The sequence below is a fragment of the Carassius auratus genome, chromosome 5, assembly GCF_003368295.1.
Source record: "Carassius auratus strain Wakin chromosome 5, ASM336829v1, whole genome shotgun sequence".
Lineage (NCBI taxonomy): Eukaryota > Metazoa > Chordata > Actinopteri > Cypriniformes > Cyprinidae > Carassius > Carassius auratus.
Window position 1 is genome coordinate 10,453,777 of NC_039247.1, and position 22,162 is coordinate 10,475,938.

At 39.8% G+C, this 22,162-nt stretch overlaps 1 protein-coding gene across 2 annotated transcripts in view; it reads left to right on the plus strand.

Moving 5' to 3' along the window:
- The window catches only part of LOC113074816 (zinc finger ZZ-type and EF-hand domain-containing protein 1-like), a 46,632-nt gene extending 24,722 nt beyond the window's left edge, over positions 1-21,910 (plus strand). The window contains exons 36-54 of one of the 2 annotated variants that reach the window (XM_026247565.1): positions 66-328; positions 440-609; positions 782-920; positions 2,920-3,092; positions 3,257-3,537; positions 3,875-4,049; positions 4,204-4,336; positions 4,925-5,157; positions 7,387-7,704; positions 7,914-8,014; positions 8,664-8,799; positions 8,886-9,245; positions 9,512-9,655; positions 9,743-9,911; positions 10,607-10,705; positions 12,475-12,640; positions 13,404-13,554; positions 18,134-18,205; positions 19,657-19,737. In XM_026247565.1, the coding sequence (XP_026103350.1) occupies positions 66-328; positions 440-609; positions 782-920; positions 2,920-3,092; positions 3,257-3,537; positions 3,875-4,049; positions 4,204-4,336; positions 4,925-5,157; positions 7,387-7,704; positions 7,914-8,014; positions 8,664-8,799; positions 8,886-9,245; positions 9,512-9,655; positions 9,743-9,911; positions 10,607-10,705; positions 12,475-12,640; positions 13,404-13,554; positions 18,134-18,205; positions 19,657-19,737 (3,364 nt within the window). Of the gene's footprint in view, positions 1-65; positions 329-439; positions 610-781; positions 921-2,919; positions 3,093-3,256; positions 3,538-3,874; positions 4,050-4,203; positions 4,337-4,924; positions 5,158-7,386; positions 7,705-7,913; positions 8,015-8,663; positions 8,800-8,885; positions 9,246-9,511; positions 9,656-9,742; positions 9,912-10,606; positions 10,706-12,474; positions 12,641-13,403; positions 13,555-18,133; positions 18,206-19,656 lie in introns of both variants that reach the window. The other variant, XM_026247562.1, reaches the window with a different exon arrangement.
- Positions 21,911-22,162: the final 252 nt, after the last annotated feature.

A 22,162-nucleotide genomic window follows, 5' to 3' on the forward strand; every position in this document is an offset into this window, starting at 1 on the left:
ATATTATTACATTTGTTCATTATTATTATTATTATCATTACTGTTTTTCCCTCTTCTCTCTCCAGCCATCTGCCCACCCACCGTATCACAGTGTACCCTATGGTCACCATCCGCATCAGTGACCGTCACAGACTCATTCAGCCTTATATACATAACTACTCTTGGCTTCTTTTTGCCGCACTCGCCCTGTTTACATCTGAGCTGGTCAGCGAGAGAACGCAGGATGGAGAGCCTCTGGATGATGTCACCCTTGGTTATGCCAGGGCTCTGCAGACCCACTGCTCTGACATCATCAATGAGTGTCTGCTGAAGGGACAGACTGGGAAAGGTAATCAATATATCTGAATGTTCATGATCTATTAAAAATGAAGTTGTGTGTGTGTTAATTAGAAATGGAAGTCTTGGTTGACGTGGCTGTATGTGCTGTTGTTTCCTGTAGGTTTGCGAGCCTCTCCCCTGCTGTCCCTGCTTTCTTCAAATGAATCGGCCACAGAGAGTGAACTGGGTCCTGTGACAGCTGGCTCTGTTCAGGACATCAGCAGCACAGACACCTCCTCACTTCCCAGCAGCACTACAGCTATCTGCTCCCCACCGCTACCTAAAGACAAAGTCAGTCACTGCATATACTACATTTCTGAAGCTTTTGGTCTTTTAATTTTTCAAGTCTGTGACAAAAATTGCCAGGATATTGCTAACAACAGTGTGATTGACCTTAAATGCTCAAACATTACTGTTTAACTTTTGTCCTCATAACTGTCTTGTTTTTTTTTCTCTTTACAAGAAACCAGAAAAGCAGGGTCTGGATACAGAAGGAGATGAGAGGAGGAGGAAACTCATCTCTCAGGATACATCAGACTCATCCAGTGCAAGTCAAACACCCTCTGTGTCTAGTGAAGACACTCTGTCACCTGTAGTCAGAGGTGAGCCTTTGCCGGGGTTTGTTGTCTCTGATTCCCCTTTTCCACAAAGGTAGTTTGAGTGCTGGTTCGGAGCCAGAACCAAAACATTGCTGGTATGGCTGCATGATTAATCGCATGCGATTGTCATGCATGTCTCATCAGTAAAGCTGGTTCTGTGATTAGTAGCAAATTAGTATAATGTCTATGACCTGCTTTCAAATGGAGCAGCATTTACTACACAGAGCCGCAGAACACTTAGACAGTTTTCTAGATTATTACATGCAGAGTTTTTAGGTCCTATAGTTAACACCTCTGTTCTTTCAGAATTTAGCAGTAAGAAAGTACTCATCATCTAGGTATTTATATTGGCTATGCATTCCATTAATTTTTCAAATTGGTATGTTTCTCCCGGCCCTGAAGATATATAGAGCTGAGTGTCAACAGCATAACAATGAAAGATAACATTGTGCTTCCTGATGATATCTCCTAAGGGTAATATGTAAAGCATGAAAAGTAACCTCCCTAGTACTGAGCCTTGAGGTACTCCATACTGCACTCCATACTGATCGATATCATACCACTTCATTCTCTGCAACGAATTGATGGCAGTCAGATAAGTACGACTTGAACCATGCTAATGCACTTCCTTTAATGCCAGCAAAGTTTTCTAGTCTGTTCAAGAGAATGTTGTGGTCTATAGTGTCGAATGCAGCACTAATATCCAATAGCACTAATAGAGAGATACAACCATGATCAGATGTAAATCTAAGGAGAGCAGTCTCAGTGCTATCAATGGTCTAAATCCTGACTGGAATTCCTCACAGAAACCATTTTTCTCTAAGAAGGAATATAATTGTATGGATACTACCATATTTTTCGGACTATAAGCCGCACCTAAATATGATTCGCATCAGTCCAAAAATACGTCATGACAAGGGAAAAAACATATATTGTAAATACATGCGACATAAGTCACACTGGACGATAAGTCGTATTTACAACCAAGAACCAAGAGAAAACATTACCTTTTACTGCCGCGAGAGGGCACTCTGTGCTGCTCAGTGTAGGCTACAATAGCACTGAGCAGCATAGAGCACCCTCTCGCAGCTGTAGACAGTAATGTTTTCTCTTGGTTCATTTCTCTTGGTTCATGTCAAATTTATTTTGATAAATAAGTCACACCTGACTATAAGTCGCAGGACCAGCTAAATTATGAAAAAAAAGTGTGACTTCTAGTCCGGAAAATACGGTACCTTTTCTAGTATCTTGGACAGAAGAGGGAGATTCGAGATCGGTCTGTAATTAACTAGTTCTTTGTGGTCTAGTTGTGGTTTTTTGATGAGAGGCTTGTTAATAACAGCCAGTTTGTAAGTTTTAAGGGACATATCCTAATGACAATAGTGAATTAATTATAGTCAGAAGTGGATCTATGCCTTCTAGAAGCACCTCTTTTAGGATCTTAGATGGTCAAGGGTCTAAAATACATGTTGTTATTTAGATGATTTAACAAATTTATACAATTCTTCCTGTCCTAAAGTAGAGCATGAGTGGCACTGTTTCTCAGGGGGTCTATAGTGCACTGTCTGATGCGATACTGTAGCTGATGGCTGCATGGTTACAGTTTTATCTCTAATAGTATCGATCCTGGAAGTAAAGTAGTTCAGAAAGTCATTACTGCCGTGCTGTTGGAAAATGTCAACACCTGTTGATGCTTTATTTTTCATTAATTTAGCCACTGTATTGAATAAATACCTGGGGTTATGTTTGATTTCTTGTAAAAGAGACTAAAAATAATCAGATCTTGCAGTTTTTAATGCTTTTCTGTAGGATAGGGTACTTTCCTGCCAAGCAAATAAGTGTGTAAATAAGTGTGCTTGGCCTTAAAAGCTCAAACATACCATTTATTTTTTTCTCATAATCAGTCAATCTTGTGTTTTTAATTCTATTCACCTCTCCAAGAAATATGTATGTATATTTAGACATTTTTTCTCCTAATATCTTTTTTTGTTTTGTTTTAAAGTTTCAGAGTCAAGTGGAGACACTGTCACATCTGCTACCTCAGAGAACATGGAGACATATAAAGACCAGGAGGAAAAGACAGCCCGGGGGCCAATACAGGAACATGTGTTTGCTGAATGCTCCAGAGAGAGAATTCTGGGACTGTTGGCAGCCATGTTGCCTGCAACCAAACAGGTAACAACAACGATTCCGGTTTAATTTGTCATTGTAGGCTTTGGTTTCAGAAATTACTTGGACGTTGTTCCTGAAGTGAAGCCATTTCAGATACCTAATTTTTGTCTCACATTCACATCCAAGAAACACAGAATATGAACATGTACAAATTTAATCTTCTATAGGGCAACTCGCTATCTTTGTCCAGCCTGAGTCCCATCCTGCCACTGCTGTTCAGAGTGGTCATCTCGAACGCTGGCTGTCTGAATGAAACATACCACCTAACACTAGGCCTTCTGGGACAGCTTCTGTTAAGGATCTCTCCTGCAGAGGCTGATGCAGCTGTGGCAGAGGCACTGACAGACAAATTTGAGTTACTTACCCTCGGAGATGGAGCAGCACTTGATGTTCCTGGCTGGAAGACCACTCAGTTGCTCTTCAGTCTGGGAGCAGTGTGTCTGGACAGGTACTTTGATTGAATGTGTTAAATATGGTGAAATATAACGTGTATTAGAGGCCATTTAAATAATCATTATTGATGTACAAGGTCATGTACACGATCATTCAAAAGTTTGGTATACGTTCTCTCTCTCTCTAAAAATAAATTAATGCTTTAATTTAACAAGCCTGCATTACATTTTTCAAAAGTGATAATTGTACAATTATTTGTCAAACATTTAGCTGAACTTGACCTTCACAGCTTTAACTTTGTTGGAAGTTTTTGTATTTTTAATGAACACATTTCCAGTTATTGTCACATAACATTGAGCCTGTGTCCATCGCCTGTGTTTGCATTACAACAGTCGCATCGGTCTGGATTGGGCGTGCTCCGTGGCGGACATCTTGCGAAATCTGAACGTTTCTTCTCAGTGGTGTGCTGTTGTGGCAGCTTTCACTGATCACTGCATCCAGCAGTTTCCACAGCAACTCAAGAGAACCAACCTCTTTACTTTACTGGTGCTCGTGGGATTTCCTGAGGTATGAACCAAAATGTCACATGTGCGTGCTACCACACATAATATGGGCCTGTATGAAGTTATGACATGCTGTCTGTATACTCGTTTGAAAATGCAAAAGCCCTTAGGACATTTTGAAAGAGCTGTTTCATGATAAATGTGTCTGTTTATATCAGGTGCTGTGTATGGGGACTCAGGCTGTCTTCATCGACAACGCCAATGAAAAACACAACATGATTCTGCTCAAACACTTCACAGAGAAGAACCGAGCTGCTGTGGTGGACGTCAAGACTCGTAAGAGGAGAACAGGTGAGGGAAGAGCTGTCACACTGCTCACACTCACCTCTCAAATGTTCTCTGCTGTAAAAATAATACTGCTGACAGTTCAGAGCTGCAAAGTCTAAAGTCACAGACTGTCACTGACATTTAAACACACCTTAATTTGCAAAGGGTGTGTCAGCTGTACTTCCTTGTTGGTTCAGGTTTAACAGACTGTTCTTGTATGAAGGTACCTCTTGAGTAAACCTACTGGCTTCTAAAGCATTAATGATAACAGAGCAAATATTTAATGATCACTATGCTTATTTCTCAGCAGTAAAACAATCATATGCTAACAAAAAATGATATTGTAAGTATTTGTTGTGATCAAACTGGCTTTTTAAATTTTAGTTCTTTCAGTCAACCATCAAAAATATGTAGGATTGAGGTGTAATGGGTAGCCCTTCGCTACCACCTTCAGAAATTAAACTGATGAAAACATTTCAGTAAATAGGATGATGATATGTTAACATTCAGTTGGGACCTTATAGCCTCAGCTAATGGCTGCTTAGAGGAAACATAAATAAATTAAGTGCATTAATGCATCTCTACTTTCTAAACATCTACTTTTCCTTTCAGTGAAAGACTACCAGTTAGTCCAGGCACATGAGAGCAGCAGCAGGAATGATGCGGAGTCTCATGAGGGACGAGCTGTGTCCTCGACCTCCGCTCACCTGAGGCGCTACCTGAAGAACTTCACCTCCATTGTGAGTCACCTGCTGCAGGTTGAGGTGGAGAGCAGTGCCCAGGATGCTGTGGAGGCCACCTGGGTGCTCTCTCTTGCTCTTAAAGGACTCTTCAACACTCTCAAGGTATTCCCCACACATCCTGGTGCAACAAAACCGTTTTAAGCCACAGAAACAAATACAGTGATCACAGCATTGTAATTTCATTGTTATGTAAGTGTGTGTGTGTGTGTATATGTATTTATGCATTTTTTTTCAAGGCATTGATACTTTTATTCAGGAAGGTCGCATTAAATTGATAGCTTTTCTACTCATTAAATAATCCTGAAAAAAAAGAAAACCATCACAGTTATAAATACTGTAAAACATTGATAATAATAAGATGGTTCTTGAGCACCAAATCAACATATTAGAATGATTTATAAAGGGTTATTTGACATTCTCGAGTAATTAATAATAATTATTATAATGAATGAATGAATACAAATGTATACACGTTGTCATGTTTAATTCATATTTGTGTGTACATATGTGACCCTGGACTAGAGGTCTTCACAGTGCACCCGAGACCCGTCGACCCCGGACCCGACCCGGGACCCGTACGGGTTCGGGTCTATATTTTAAATCATCAGTCGGGTCCGGGTCGGGTCCGAATCTATTACCTCGGGTCCCGGGTCTGTTTAACATTGTGTGTAATACCCGTGCGATCGCCACTCGGAGTCCTCGGACTCGAAGAACACCCGGCCGTGATCAAAGACTGCTTGTGTTTTTTGTAACTTGCAACTTGTAAAATTAGGAAAAGAAAAGAGTGAGCCCAAAAAAAGTGATCTCTCTCTTTCTCTCTCTCTCTCTCTCTCTCTCTCTCTCTCTCGCTCGCAGACTCAGAGTTAATATACAAGTGCACGCACGGTATTAATGCTTGCAGACTTGACACACTCATATTTAATATATTTAAAATCAGCAACACAATCTGAGGTGAACTGTCACATGAATGTTTTCTATTACGCTCAAATTGCGTTAAAGCATTTTAGGTTGATACAGCTAGCACGCATGTGCAGTCTCAAGCGCATTTCATGTTTCTATGGCAACCAGTGAGGGACACTTCGACCGCCAAACCGCGTTTTACATTTTCTCCCATTTTTATAATATTATAAATGAACCGTTTAATCGTTAATAAAGTTTTAGTGGTTCAGATTCAGACTGGATGCAGAGCAGAGAGCATAGACAGAGATCAGATGATAGTAAATAAATAACGTCAGCGGCCATGGCATTGCACGAGCGATCATTATTATAGTTCAAAAGGGGAAACAGTCTAAGTTATTATGCGAATTAACTCGAGTCAGAATGTACATGTGCACAGTAGCATTTGTCATCCGTCACCGTATCATCAAGTGGACATTTGAAGCTGAAATAATGAGTGGATTCAGCTTGGACTTGGAATAACGAGATGAAAAACATGAATAACTTTCTTGTCGGAGGATTGTAATGCATCACAGGCAGTCAGGTACAAGGAAGAGAGACTATGGCTCTTTAAATTAGGTAAGACAAAAAGCTGTATTCTTCGCAACAGGTTTATTGACTTGTAATAGCAATTTAAGGTGGAATATGTGAACGTCGGCTCCAGTTGGGTCTGTGTCTTCCCGGCGGGTTCGGGTCCAGATTTCAAATAATATACGGGCCTGGGTCGGGTCTGGGTAGGCATTTCTCGGATCTACACGGGCCCGGGTCCAGCTTTTGAAAATATTAGACGGGTCCGGGTCGGTTCGGTGTAGTACATTGCGGGTCTCTGTCGGGTTCGGGCACAAATTTTTGGACCCGTGAAGACCTCTACCCTGGACCCCAAGACCAGTCTTAAGTCGCTGGGGTATATTTTTAGCAATAGCTAACAAAACATTGTATGGGTAAAAAATTATCTTTTTCTTTTATGCCAAAAATCAAAGTATAGATCATGTTCCCTGAAGGTATTTTGTACAATTCCTACTTGATTTGTTATTAATAATATGCATTGCTAAGAATTAATTTGGACAAGTTCAATGTCAATTTTCTCCGGTTTTTTTTTTTTTTTTCACCCTCAGATTCCAGATTTTCAAATAGTTGTATCTCGGGCCAAATATTAACCATACATCAATTGAAAGCTTATTTATTCAGCTTTCAGATAATAAATCTAAATTTCAAAAAAGGCTTTTTTTTAAGGTTTTGTGGTTCTTTACTACTTTTTGTGGCATGTCTTGATATTATCTAACACAATGACATTTTTATGTCTTCATTTATGACATTAGTTTCCAGAATGTTTTAGGTCCATTAAATACTTAACTTGAAGTCATGAGTGTATTGATTTTTCTCTATTTCTTGTAGAAGCATGGGGTGGATCAGGCCCAGGAGGTCATCCATGGCTCTGGCCTGATGCAGCTCCTGGTCCGTAAGTGCAGCAAGGGCACAGGCTTCAGCAAGATGTGGCTTTTGCGAGACCTAGAGATCCTCTCGATCATGCTTTATTCCTCCAAGCGAGAGATCCACTCCATGGCCGAGGATACAGACACAGAGACAGATGGAGAGAAGGAAAGAGAGAAAGAGCATGACTCTGATCACTCCAGCTGCTGTGCTGATGATGCTGATCCAAACAGACCGGATCCACTCGAAGGACTGGATGAAGAGACAAAGATCTGCTTCCAGGTCAGGCTTCAGACACTCATTTTCTGTCAATTGTGGTCCAGTTCCCTGTTCCAGTAGTTTAATGTAGAATGGTCAGATTGATTGAGTGCTGTAATTTCTCCTCACCAGTTAGGAACTGTAGAATGGTCAGATAATTCACACTACTGGAATGTAGGGACGAGTGTGTAGAGGAATAGTTGTTAGAGCTGCGATCTTTGTCTTGCTCTTAGATTACCCATGATGCTCTTAATGCACCACTGCACATCCTGAGAGCTATGTATGAGCTCCAGATGAAGAGGACAGATTCATTCTTCCTTGAGGTGCAGAAGAGGTGAGTTACACTTTGAATTATCTCATTACATATTACATTACAAGGTTTAGAATGCATTTGAATCAGTGTACATACCCCTTGCAGAATCACAAATTATATTTAAAAAATAAAAAAATTGTTTTTTTGTTTTTTTTGGGATTTGGACTGCATTGAGGAAGCTCATATAAGATTTTTACATATATTCCAAAATTACTGAAATGAGACTGATCCTTTGGTTCATAAAATCATATGTTGCCTAATGCACCTGTTTATTATTTAAAAAAAATCTAATTTTATTTAGTAAAGTAATATTATATAATACACAATTAATATTGATTGCTCTGTGATTTATTATTATTGTTCGCCTTTTGTAAATTGCTTTGGATAAGAGCATGTGCTTAATGCATAAATGTTAATTGCAAATTGTCATTATTCAGTTTAGTTAAATAATACTTCTAATAATTATCACACATTTAGTATTTTGGGAAAATCTTAAGATAGCAACATTCATTTTAAGTTATCCCTCTTATTGTCTACAAAGTGCTGAAGAGCTTGCATATTCTGTGTAAACTTCTAAGCAGAATTGTAAATTAATCTGGCGTACATCTCAGATGTATAAAATGAATTTAGACTTTATCTTATATCATCTTTTTTCTAACACATATCTCAGGTTTGACGGTGACGCTATAAAAACTGATGAGACTATTCGTACACTGGCACAGAAGTGGCAACCATCTAAAAGACCTCATTCTGAGGAAAGGAGCACCAAGGCTGTAGACACTGATATGATCATTGTGCCCTGTGTGGTAAGACTAAGTTTAAGATGAAACCTCTTCCATTTTTTTGATCTGAAGTACGTTAATTCATCTGTTTCTTTTTTTTTGACCCTCAGTCTAAACCCACCCGGTGTGACCGAGTCACAGAAGAAACCAATGTTGTCACGCAGAAACTCATCACCAACACCGAGAGTGACCTCCAGCTGAGTTATGCCAAACAGCGGCGCACCAAAAGCTCCGCTCTGTTGCATAAAGAGCTGGATGCTCGCAGTAACAAAGCAGTGCGACAGTACCTTTTCAAAGTCAACGAGGCCATCGCGATTCTGTACGCACGTCACGTGTTGGCCACACTGCTGGCCGACTGGCCCTCTGACACTCCCATCAGAGAGGAAGACCTGGAGCTGAGTGGAGCCTCTCACATGGCCTACATACTGGACATGCTCATGCAACTGGAGGAGAGACCACTGTGGGAGAAGGTGAGAAGTGGTAGGAGTGCGTGGATTTGTAATCAGGATCTAAAATGAGCTTTTGCCAAACCAGATGAGGAAATTTACAAGTCACGAGTTTTTCATTCTGGCCATGAATCTGTACTTTGCATTTATTTATATATACAATAAATACTGCATTTTTTATGTAATGTATAGTAAATATTTATGAGTATAGAAATAAATCAATAAGCCATTAAATTACATAAAATCAGATTGTTGGTATGCATATAATTCTTCGTCTTGCTGGATCTCAGATCTTGCAGAAGGTTCTGAGGGGCTGCAGCCAGAGCATGCTGGGTAATCTGTCGCTGACAGCATGTCAGTTTATGGAGGAGCCGGGAATGGCCGTGCAGGTCCGAGAATCCAAGCACCCCTACGACAACAACACTAACTTTGAGGTACGAATTCCATTTTCTTTTTCTCCAAATCGCTTGATCACGGTTGTTTCCCTCGTCCACTTGATGTCATATTTTGTGTTGTCTCAGGATAAAGTGCACATCCCTGGAGCGATCTTCCTGTCTGTGAAGTTCGACTCTCGCTGTCACACAGAGGAAGGATGTGATGAGCTCCTCATGGCCAGCAGTAGTGACTTCCTGCAGGACCTGCACACTTTCAGTGGTTCTCACCAGAAATGGACCGACTTTGAGATTCCCGGTGAGATTTTGAGGAAGTGGCACGTCTAAATGTCATTTGTTTATAAATAAATCATAACAGACTTAAGGTTGCTTAGTTTAGACTTATAGAATTTATCTACATTTATCTGAATTGGTCATTTCAATTCTTCACATTTTTAACTAAGTCACATAAAAAGGCAAGAGGCATCTTCAGGTCCTGTAGCCACAGTTGCAGGAAATGAAGAGCAGTTATTAAATCCAGTACTTCCAAAATTAATTAATTGACTTTTTTTGTATAATTAATATATTGTCTTTAAAATATTGACTATGTTAAAGCTCATTGTTTTCCTACCCATTATTATAAATCTGAAGAGGAACGTTTTCAGGTAGATTCAAATGTTCTTACACACTTTCTTAAACACTTCATCTTTGAAAGCCAGAAATTCATTTTGTAAAACAGTTTTTTCTTTTCTCTCAAATATTCCACTTCTTTTGTGGCTCTCCCCATTAAGGGTCTGTAGACCCCAGTGTGAAAGCCTCTGGATCTGTTTGTCTGTTGTTGTGACAGATCAGATCTAATTTCATGGCCAGTTTTCTACAGAAATCCAGGTCAATCTAAAGCTTTGAAAATGTTTCTACACATTTTTATATCTGCTCATGTACATAGATTTTCACTTGTGTTTCCAATGATAAATGTATAGAATGTAAGGGTTGTTTTTTCTCTTTCTCCTCTAGGGGACACTCTCTACTACAGGTTTATATCAGATATGAGCAACACCGAATGGGGCTATAAGTTCACTGTGACTGGAGGCCATCGAGGGCGCTTCCAGACTGGTACGCAATCTGTGCTCATTTAATTATTGTCACTTGATGTCTCTTTTGATGTCTATCACTAATGTCCTCTAGCCACTGTTAGTCTTCAGTCTGTGCTGTCATCATCTTCCTGTCTGGTTACTGTCCTCTAGAATCATGCCCTCTAATGAGCCATGAAACAGAAATGTCCATCTCATTTAGAGCCCATCACAGAGACTCATTCCTACAGTCTTTTAGGGATGTAATATTGGCGTCCCACTACCTGATTTTCAGTGGGAAGCTTCATTTATACAGCTGTTTGGGAATCAGAGGGGGTTGATGTACACGGCTGTGTTTCTCAGCGTGTGGGGGCATTAACAGGCACAGAAACTCAACTTCCTGCTGAGCCCTGCGGACACTCCAATCATATCTTACATATTTGAAATTAAGGCAATCAGTGGAGTAGGGTGGTCTTAGCAGTGACCAGCCACAAAATCATTAACACTGACTGTAAAACCATGATGATTGCATGCCCTCAGTATTTGTGTAAATATTTAAAAAAATTTTAGACATCTCAACATTATATTGTACAGTATAAAATACTAAAAACTTAACATTATTAAAAATAATTTTTAGTATTCAAAACTATAAAATACTAAAATTACTGTAAAAAATAAAATAAAATGCATTGCAGTTAAATAGAATTTTGTATTTTGTGTTTTCATTTAAATTTGTTAAAGAAAGTTTTGTCATTTTAATATTTACAGTTTTAATATCGATAGGTTTTTATGTTATTTCAGTGTTTAATTATATACATTTTAGTTTCAAGGAATTTAGTTAACGATAATAAAGTGTTAGATGACAGCAAATGTGATCTAAATGTAAACATGCAAAAAAAGCATGAATAATTATACATCGACTGACAGTGATAAGTTAACAATGAATAACTGTTATGGTTCTGATACCGTATTTTTCGGACTATAAGTCGCACTTGAGTATAAGTCACATCAGTTGAAAAATACGTCATGATGAGGAAAAAAACATAAGTCGCACTGGACTATAAGTCGCTTTTATTTAGAACCAAGAACCAAGAGAAAACATTACCGTCTACAGCTGCAAGAGCGCCCTCTTGCGGCTGTAGACGATAATGTTTTCTCTTGGTTCATTTCTCTCAGTTCATGTCAAGTTAATTTTGATAAGTCGCACCTGACTATGTCGCAGGACCAGCCAAACTATGAAATAGTCGCACCTGACTATAAGTCGCAGGACCAGCCAAACTATGAAAAAAGTGCGATTTTATAATCCTGAAAATACGGTATATTGTGCATTTCTACTGTAAAGTTTATCCATTACAGAATTCTCATCCATAACCCAGTTGCTGTCATTAGGCCGTTCACACACAAGCATTTAATAACCCCAGAAAAGCAATGGAAAAGCAGTACACTGTGGACAGGCCCTTAAACCTGTAAACCTCTGAGCATATGACTGATCATGTCTGTCAGTTCCGGGTCACAAGTAGCTTTGAACTCCTCTCCCGTCTCATCGAAGAATCAATAGACTTGTGCACCTTCTGCTCTGTTTCTGATGTTGTTATTCTGTAATGGAATATCACATGGGTTTCTCAGTCATGGAAGCAGAGTCTCATTTACGGGGTCTGCCAACTCATTTGCATTTTCACAGATGAGGCTCAAGAAGGTAAACAAGAGAAAGAAAGCAGCCCCACATAGGAATTTATATTCTTCTTGCTTTTATATTCATTTCAGTTTGCAAGTCGGCTAATGAATTCTCTTTCATGTTTTGAACCCAAACAGGTTTTGAGATCCTGAAGCAGATGCTCGCAGATAAGCAGGCTCTATCTCACCTCCCGCTGGCTGACATCTGGGAGTGGCAGGTGGGCGTGGCCTGTCGGCAAACAGGAAGCCAGCGGCTGAAAGCTATTCACCTGCTGCTGCGGCTCTTGCAGTGTCCCTCTCAATGGTGTGTCCCTTCTTACCTTTATGATCTATTTAAAAGCTTTGAAAGGATCCATTACACCGAACAAAAGCTAGTCGGTTCATCCTCCAGTGCTTTAAAGCCGCCCCACTATTCTAAAGAGATGAGGCAGCACCTTCCTTTCAGGGCCTGGTTCTGTCAGCTCAGTTCTACAGTCTGCGGACGGCAGGTGCAACTTGGCCCAGTTTAACAAGCCTCGAGCATGCTTATCTTCCTTCAGCCCTACAACTTTGTTCTTGTTTCTGAACAGCGTTGGGTTGAAATCCTCGCGAAGCCTGAATCAAGTGGACATGAATATTGTGCATCATCTCACTGGCGGTTTTCCCCTAAACCACTTCTTGAATGGTTTATATTAACTTCTGCTCATTCGTTTGTGTGTTTTGTATTGGTGGGCATTCAGATTTACACACGTTTGCATAACGCATCTGACTATGGCTTTCTGCCTTGATTGTTCCCATGGCAACAAGGTCACATGTCAGGGGGATTTGCATGATTTCCATGGCGTGTGGACACAGTTACATCATCATCTGCAGACAGAGCGTGTCTGGGAGAAATAGAGGCCTGGACCTGTGGTATCAGATGAGCTAGTGAGGTTGAGGAATAAGGCCCGGGCAAATGGCCAGCTAGCTAACTCAAGGGGAACATTAACCACGCGAATGAAACAAGCATGTAGTTCAAATAAGAGTCAAATAATGATCATTTAGAGTGTAATGACCTCACGGTTTGATTGTTCTGTGTATTAACACAGGGCTTGTGATCTCACACTTCTGCGGCCGCTGTGGCAGCTCTTCACTACTATGGAGAGTGGTTTGATTCAGGACCCCACCAGCATCACGGTCCTCCTTCCTCTCCATCGCGCTCTCACTGAGCTCTTTTTCGTCGCCGAAGCCAAGGCTATGGTGAGTGACCATCGTCTTCCACCTTTCTTAAGCATCTCTTTTAAGAACATTCATCAGCACAACTGTTTTCAACATTGATAATAAGAAGAAATGTTTAATGTGCAGCAGATCAGCACATTAGAATGATTTCTGAAGGATCATGTGACACTGAAGACTGGAGTAATGACTGCTGGAAATTCAGCTTTGCACCACATGACGTCTTAAAATATATTAAAATAGAAGAAAAATCAGCAAAAAAAAGCATCATGCTTAATCTTTTTTTGATCATTTATTTTAGTATGCGTTAAAGGTTATGCATATGCCTGGGTAACGGATGTGAATTGCTCTGTCCTTCAGACAGTGATGATAAAACACTACCAATCATTTTAGATGCATTTACTTAAGATAAATTGGCAAATGTGCCCGCATAAAGTTATTTATCCTGGCACCGGCTCTGTCTCGACGGTAGCATCCTGTGGCAGCCCTGTATTCATAACAGAATAATTTTGTTCTCAGAATCATCCATCAGCATCTCTAAGTGGGAACATTTATATTGAGCTCAGAATTCTGGGAGGCATGCAGCTGATGTACAATAATTATTTAGTGCTGTCACGTAACTAAGGAAATAGCAATGTGATATTATTTGGGAAAACTGGACTGGAGGGCATTAAGGTTTTTATTGTCTTGTTTGAAGTCAGACTTAATTCAGTCTGAATCAACTCAGGGTCTGTGTGTGCGAGTCCCTATCAGGGGAACGCCGTTAAAGGGGGGGTGAAGTTTTTTACACTGTTAAAGAGTTGGATTCCCATGCTAAACATGGACAAAGTTTCAAAAATTAAGTTGTACGTTTGAAGCGGTTTGTCACAAGTTTCAGAAAGTTTTTTTTGTGTATGGCTCTGTGTGACGTTAGATGGAGCGGAATTTCCTTATATGGGTCCTGAGGGCACGTCTGCCGGAAAAGAGCGTGCTCCCGTATAGCAGAGCACTGAGAGGCTGAGCACAGACAATTACTGATCAGAGCGAGAGCGTCGCGAAATGTCACAAAAGAAGAGTGTTTTTGGTTGCCAGGGCAAGACAACCCTGCACAGATTACCAAAGAAAAAACAGCATTAAGGGACCAGTGGATGGAGTTTATTTTTACAGAGCATCAACGGAGTTGTGCAAGTGTTTGTGTTTGTTCCCTGCATTTCGAAGATGCTTGTTTTACAAACAAGGCCCAGTTTGACGCTGGATTTGCACATCGTTTATTTCTTAAGGATAATGCAGTCCCAACGAAAAAGGGTCACAATCGTGTGTTGGAACTGCAGGTGGTGAGTAAAACTGCTTCAAATATCTCTGTGTTGTTAACTTAGCTATCGGCGCGTAAGCACATCAAGTAAACAACATGCGATGTTGTCATCAAACTGCACTTTCCACATGTACAGCTTAAAAAAAAAAAAAACATAAAGTGGAACTTAGTCATTTTCCAAAACCGCTAAGCAAATATATACAGTTTCAATACATACCACATAGAGACGCCTTTGCTGATGCTGCTCTTGTTAAATTTCAGCCTCTGGATCTGATTCTGGATCATAAATATACGCTGAATCTGACTGTTAGCCATGGTTTGTATTGGTTGGTTTTGTCCTCACGGTAATGTCACAGCTTTCAAACGCTCTCAACGCAAAAGCCTACTGGCGCTCGTGTTTCTTTAGCTCCGCCCACATGTCACGCCTCCAGGTGCTCGTGTTTTTCCGGGAAAAATCGGTATAGACTTATATAGATCTTTATCTTATGAATATAATAAAACTAAAGACTTTTTGGAGTTATGAAGGATGCAGTACTACTCTATAGGTACTCAAGATTAACAGGATATTGAGTGAAAACGAGCATTTCACCCCCCCTTTAATGTAAGTCTTCCACTCATACCCATATGATGTGTATCTTATACCCACCTGCACAGCTGTCTGTTGAGTGTGTAGTTTCTGAACGCCAGAGTTTGTGTGCTTTTATTCTACACTCCCATTCTAAAATAATAGAAGCACCTACCTTTAATTGTACAGGCCTAACATTATCCCTAAGGACCATGTTTACATGCTTTAGCATCCATGTCCATCTGTTTGTAATGCTGGTGCTGTTTACCAATGGAGGATCCTCAGTTTAAACTAAGTTTAACTGGATCCCCTAGATAATCCATATGCATGGGCCTGTCCAGAAATCTAAAACTGTCCAAAATCCATCACTTTATGATTCATGGTGATATGGTGCTCTCAAACAATGTTTGAAAGAACATCGACAGAGTCTTCTATATTAGTCTTTGTTGTCTGTTCTATTCTATTTCTGTGAATGTACAGATTTGCTTTATTTTCCGAACACTTTATAATTGTGTGATAGAGAATAATCGTCCACTAGGGGGCACTAACACACCTCCTTGAATTCAAAGTAGGCCACAATCTTCTTAAAGCAAATGGTTTAGCAGCACACAGAGTTCAGAGAAACAAACACATAATGCCAACCTGAGGTGTATTTATATAAACCTCTATGCCATGTAAAGCCTCTACTCTGCTATCATGCCTGAGTGAATGGCTCTTTCTTTGAGCCCTTGAATGGGAGGAAAGTTTTATGACAATACTCTTATCCTTGAGCTGTAATCCTTTAACAGGCAAGTTGGACACAAATATGAAGTGGTTTGTGTGTGTGTTTGAATGGGAAATGTTTAAGAGAGCATTAGTCTCAAGGGCTGACGGGCAAATGGATGAAATGAGTGTTTTGTGAGTGTTGAGTGCTTACACCAGTAGATGCTCGAAACCGTTTGGCCTCATTATGAAGAGCCTTATCTCTCCCACAGCCACTGCACTTCTCAGAACTGACCATAAAGATTGCAAACCTCTCAGCAGCCAGATGCTCATGACTGAGCCATTGTTTATTTTCAGTATGGCAACACTAGAAAACGGGATCAGAACACTTAACTAATGGGAGATTAGTTCTGGCTTACATTTGCCAGAGAGTTTCAGCATGTCTTTGCTCAGTCTTTGCACCGTTTGAGTCGGAAATGAGACGGAAAGAAGAAAACAACAGATAAGAAGTTCAGCCTCGTTCTGTCTTCCTCTGCTGTAGTGTAGTACACTCATTTCTGCGGGACGATAAAAGCCCCTCCTTCACAGAGGAAGTGGTTTCGAATGTGTTCTGACACGACTAAAGCTGCAACCTCTCCACAGTCTACAGACATTTCTGTCAAGAAGCATTTTGAGACGTGTAGATGCAGTTCGTTTTGGTGTAGAAGAGGTGTGTGCTTCGCCGGTCCTCCGTTCATGACTCCTCCCACTAAAGTCATCAAACTGAGCTGTCAGCAAGGAGGTTATTTGACAAGATTAAGGAGATATTGGCATAGTGTTTTGTTTTTAAGTAGAAAAACACTTTTCTTAAACGTGTCACTTTCTCCCATCCATTCTTAATGAATAGAGAAAGCAAGTTGTAGGTTCTGGCTACACAGACACACACATATTGTAAATACACGTTTGTGCATGAAATAACAGTATTATAATACAATTTTGTAAAATATCATTAAAATTTTTATTATATTTAAAATTCAATTGCTGCCTGTGATGGCAAAACTGAATTTCCAGCAATAACTCCAGTCTTCAGTGTCACGTGGTCCTTCAGAAATCATTCTAACATGTTGAATTTGTTGTCAGTGCTGAAAACAGCTGTGCGCCTTTAATATTTTTGTGAAAACCATTTGAACCGGTCAAAATATGCAAACTAACTATATAAACAATATTAGTAAGGACAGTAAAATAAAAACCTCAGTGAACAGTGACATCTGTGCACAAACTTCCTTTTAAATGTTTAGCATCCGTTACATCTTTTGTGCTCTACTGGGTCAGTTTCCCATTTGTCATTAGCATTCGCTTTACTAGCCTAGTGTGCCATCTGGAGTTCATGAACCGATTTCAACGGAGTATGGCTAATTCTTGCCAGTCTGTGCATGAAGATGCATTAGCCTTGTCAACCTTGTTGTGTGCGGTTTATACTGTACATATTGTCACTATAGAAGTTTACCTTACTATGAACATTCCCTGATTTTTCAAGGTTTAACACAACACAGTACTTCTTTTTAAACAACGTACTTTAGTATTGTATTGTATTATGTACATAACATGTTTATGTGTTATTCCACCATATTCCCTCAAAGGTTCCCCAGAGATCGTATAACAGCCTCTGCATAACACCGAAATACTTATTTATAGACTCTAGGCTTTGATCAATGTGAAATACCTGGAACAGTGCAAATACTCCTACCTCAGGAAATGAGATCGCAGAGGCAGGGCTGATTTAGACGCTGTCTGGTTTGATTCAGAGTTATGTCATCGACAGCACGGTGCTATTCCAAACTCCAGATTAACAGCCCCTGCCGAGTGTGAGCCAGTATATGTTGAATAACTCTGTAGTCTAACTGGCCTTGAATTGAACTGGCCTCTCGTCAAATTGATTTCCTGGCAGGTGCTATAGAATAAATGCAGCTTGTTTTACATATATCGATGAACTTTAAAGGTGCTAAATGTGGTTATTGCATTTAAATACTAAAGCTGTGTTCCGTGTCTTTTCATTTGTCCATCAGGAGCAGGACGTCCTGCAGGAGTATCTTCTTGCTCTCACTACCAATGAACAGCTAGTAGAGCGCACTTCTCAGGTAAGATTGCCACAGTTCCTGTAGTGTTCATAGACATTTTCATTTATTTTAGCAGTTAACAGTCATGAACGTGTCCGAGAAGGTATGCCACGAACACCGCATTTGTAACATTGAAATTAGAGAAGTAAAAGGGTTGTATTATTTAAGGTTTATGTAAATAAACCTTGCAAATAAAAATGGATTATCCATTTAACTTGTTAATTTCATAAAAAAAAAAAAAATGCATATATCCAGAAAAAAGGAAAGTGGACTTTGGAATACAGTATATAGTTAGTAAGTGTTGTTGAAGATGACACTTAACTGATGCAGCCATATTTAAATGAGTGCACGTATATAACAGGAACCACACAGGGTTTTCAGTGGTCTTGGTTGGCTGCTTAAAAATAAGATTTTGCAGAGCCTAGTGCATTAACTCGTGCCACAGAGCTGGAAGGACAGGAAACCACAGCACAGTGGAAAGGTGAATGTTTGTCTAGTGTCCCACCATATGCTGCTGAATAATAATGATCCTGTGATGTCTAATAGTGTGTAAAGCTTGTTTTATCAGCAATCCTTGATGACAGACATGCATTGTGCAGTATGAATGCCTGATGCAAAATTAATGAGTGTGTTTTATTATTACTATACAGTAGCAATCCCATTTGTTGTTTGATATTGTTTCTCTTGCAGTAACATTCATCGTAGAACAGATTAATAAATAAAATTTGAGAAAATAGCCTATTTCTCAAAACTTTTTTTTTCTCTCTCGTAAGTTGAGCAAGAGCATTTGACCTTTGTTCACATAGACCGATAAGAGCATTAGTGAAATAAATATTTGCGCTCCTCATCCCGTGACGGCTCTTAACCAAATATTATGCTTAAACAGCTGAACATCAGAAAGGATATTGATAAAAAAAACACCTGTGTCGATTCTCGCACGAGGCTTACCCATCATCCTTATCCAGCAGTACATGTGTGTGAGAGTGTGTTTGTGTGTGGGCTGTAGGCAACTCTATTGCATTTAGTCATTAAGCCCATTATGGTGTTTGGTGTGGCGCAGCCTCATCTCCGGCACAGGGGCGGCTGAAGGAACACATTGTGTTGTGTAGGACGGGATTAATGCTCTGTATTTATCTTATCCCAAGCACCGTTTTAGCTCAAATAAAAACAGGCTGGAAATATTCATGAAAGCCTAATGAGTGGTTTGATGTTGTTAACAAAACATGGTTTTTAAGTTTTTAAATGGGCCAAACGGCGACATATTTGAAGTGTGATTGTGTGTGGGTGTTTTTGCTGAGCTCTGAGGGCCACAGGTGTGTGAAACGGCTTGACGAATTACCCACAATGTTTTCCTTAATGGTTTTTCTCTCTCTGACTTTTTCTGCCATTGACCCCCCCCCTTCTTTCTCCTCCTGTACTCATTCACTCATTTCTCATTTCTTTGTCATTCTCTCCCCTGTTTTATTGCACAGGCGCTGAAGAACATCGCAGCCATCAGCCTGGCCATTAATTACCCAAATAAATCCACTAAGCTGCTCAACCTGTCCCCCTGAAAGAGGGATGAAAGAGAGATCGAGATGAGAGAAGGGAAGCTTGCCAGAGGCCCATGGAAACGGCCTTCTGCGCTCCACGGCTGCGGCAGGAGCGGGCCACATATCGTCTTCCGGAAAAACCCACCTCTTCGTTGTTTACTCAGAAAGTGGGGGTCACCGTGATCTCGCACCTCTTCATTATCACTGTTTCTCATCTCGGATGAAAAAGTTTCCTCTTGAATTTAGGGCGAAGGTGTTTTCTTTTCTTCCTTTCTTTTCACCTCGCCCATTTTACCTCCGCTTTAACAATGAGGGTTTAGTGGGCTGTGCCAAATTTGTTTCTCACCCATAAGCACGTTTCTTTCTCTGTTCCTTCGTTTTCTTTTTTCGGAAAAAACCACCGTGGGCAAGACAATCGATCAAAGTGAAAGCAGGTCACCTTTCCCTGCCTCGCACACTCTCTCTGGACACGTTGCCTAAAAATACAAAGCTGCCGACGCGGTCTCATCCTTCAAAGTGGCCCGAGACGACATAAACAACTCGCACTATATCAATACCTGTCCGAAACCTTGGGGCCTTCTCTCTCTTCACCCTCGGTGAAGCCTGACGAGCTGATGCTTGTTCAATACTAGCAGCTAGCAGTTACACTCGAAAACCACATGCTTCTAGACAAATGTCAGCTGATGTTTATGAGTAAATAAAAAGAAAAAACAAGAAACTGAGTTTGACGTGCCATGCGAGTCCAGAAGGCACCGTTTGCCTTAAGAGTGCAGCTCAAAGTGATTGTGGGTCAGTTAACAAAGATATATAACGTGTCCTAGTAAGTGAAATGTCAGCGCTTGTGTCTTACATCGTCATGTCCCAGATTCTAAACTCACTCATAATTCTGCATATCACCAGGAAATGTCGAGCACTATGTACGTCCATGAAATATCACTTTATGTTGCACTGCATGCATCACTGGACTAAACCATATTGTCCATTACTGTTAGCGACGTATCGGTTGGTGTTTTATAGATTAATCCTGTAATATTACCGAGGTTGGAGACGTTCTGAACTGTTTGATCGGTTTGGTTCGTAGATAATCATAAACTTCATCCATCGGAGTGGTTTCCTTCATATATAACGATTGAGACTTACCGGTATTTTAACTGTGGTGACATGGATACGGTTATGGAAGCTTTGTTGCTTTTAAAAAGTATATATAATATTATTATTATTATTGTCATTACAGGGACATTATTGGATGAATCTTGAGTAAATCATTTAATTGGCAAATAGAGAGATTTGTTGCTGCTTTGCAGGTCAGGTAAAGGCTGTTCGGAGTTCGAACCAATGTTTATCTAAAGAATTGTTTTGTCTTTTTTTTTTTTTTTGGCCAAATGTTTCTCCCTTTTTTTTATTTTATGAAATCTCATAGTAGTCATTAAAGATTTGTTGTGTTCTTGACCGGGGTATTCAGGTCTGTGATGATTTTTATTTCAGTTTGATGTTATTTTAGTCAGAAAGGAATTGAAATAGAGGGTTATTAATGCCAAAGAATTATTATTGTATGAAAAGAGAAGCATCTAACGCAAAGAAATGTATATTTATGGTCCGGCTGGAGGGTCTTTTGTTGGAGTGGTTGGTGGTGGTGTTATAATAGAAGTGTTTCTGTTTACATGTGTCCTAGCATGGAGCACTGGCTATGTGTGATGCTGCTGCTCAGCCTCAGTTCAGGTGGGTTTCGAAACGTCTGCCAGGAAATCTTCCTGTCACTATTAAGCCTCAGATATTAACAAACAATGTGCCTATGTTTAAAATGAAGCAATCTTAATTTAATCTTCGTATCATTGTAAAAGTGCTCTCTTTTTAAAGAAAGTGATAGTTTAATTTGGAGCATTTTCTATTTGTTTTTTTGTTTTTTATGAATGTCTTTTTTGTCACGGCTTCAATTGCTTTGAATTTGACATGAATGTATGTAGTTGTGAATATGGATAATTGCATAAATAATTGACGTGAAAATGATTTTTCTGTCAAGCCCCCCCCCCCCCCACACACATTAAAGAAATGTCAGAATAATGTACTAAATTATTGTAGGTTTACACTTGATCCTTTTGAATTGATTTGCTATGTAACACAAAAAAGAAACCACAAAACTGCTTTGGGTTGATTGCTCATTTGTTTTTAATTAAAAAAGCAAGACTTGCAAATTCGTGTGCCTGGAGGTTTCCTTCTCTTTTCTGGAAAATCATTTAGAAGTCAAAACTTGAACATGTTTTGGTTTATTTTAGATGACAATTCAGTCTTTTGGCAAATGTTTGTGCGCTGTAAAGGTTTCGAGTTTTATTATACACCATGTATCAAAACCTAAAGTGAAAATTCATTAGTATCTATTTTTATTTAGTTATTACCGTTTTATAATAAAAGTTTTTTTTCCAGGTTATGCTAGGTTTTATTTGTTTGT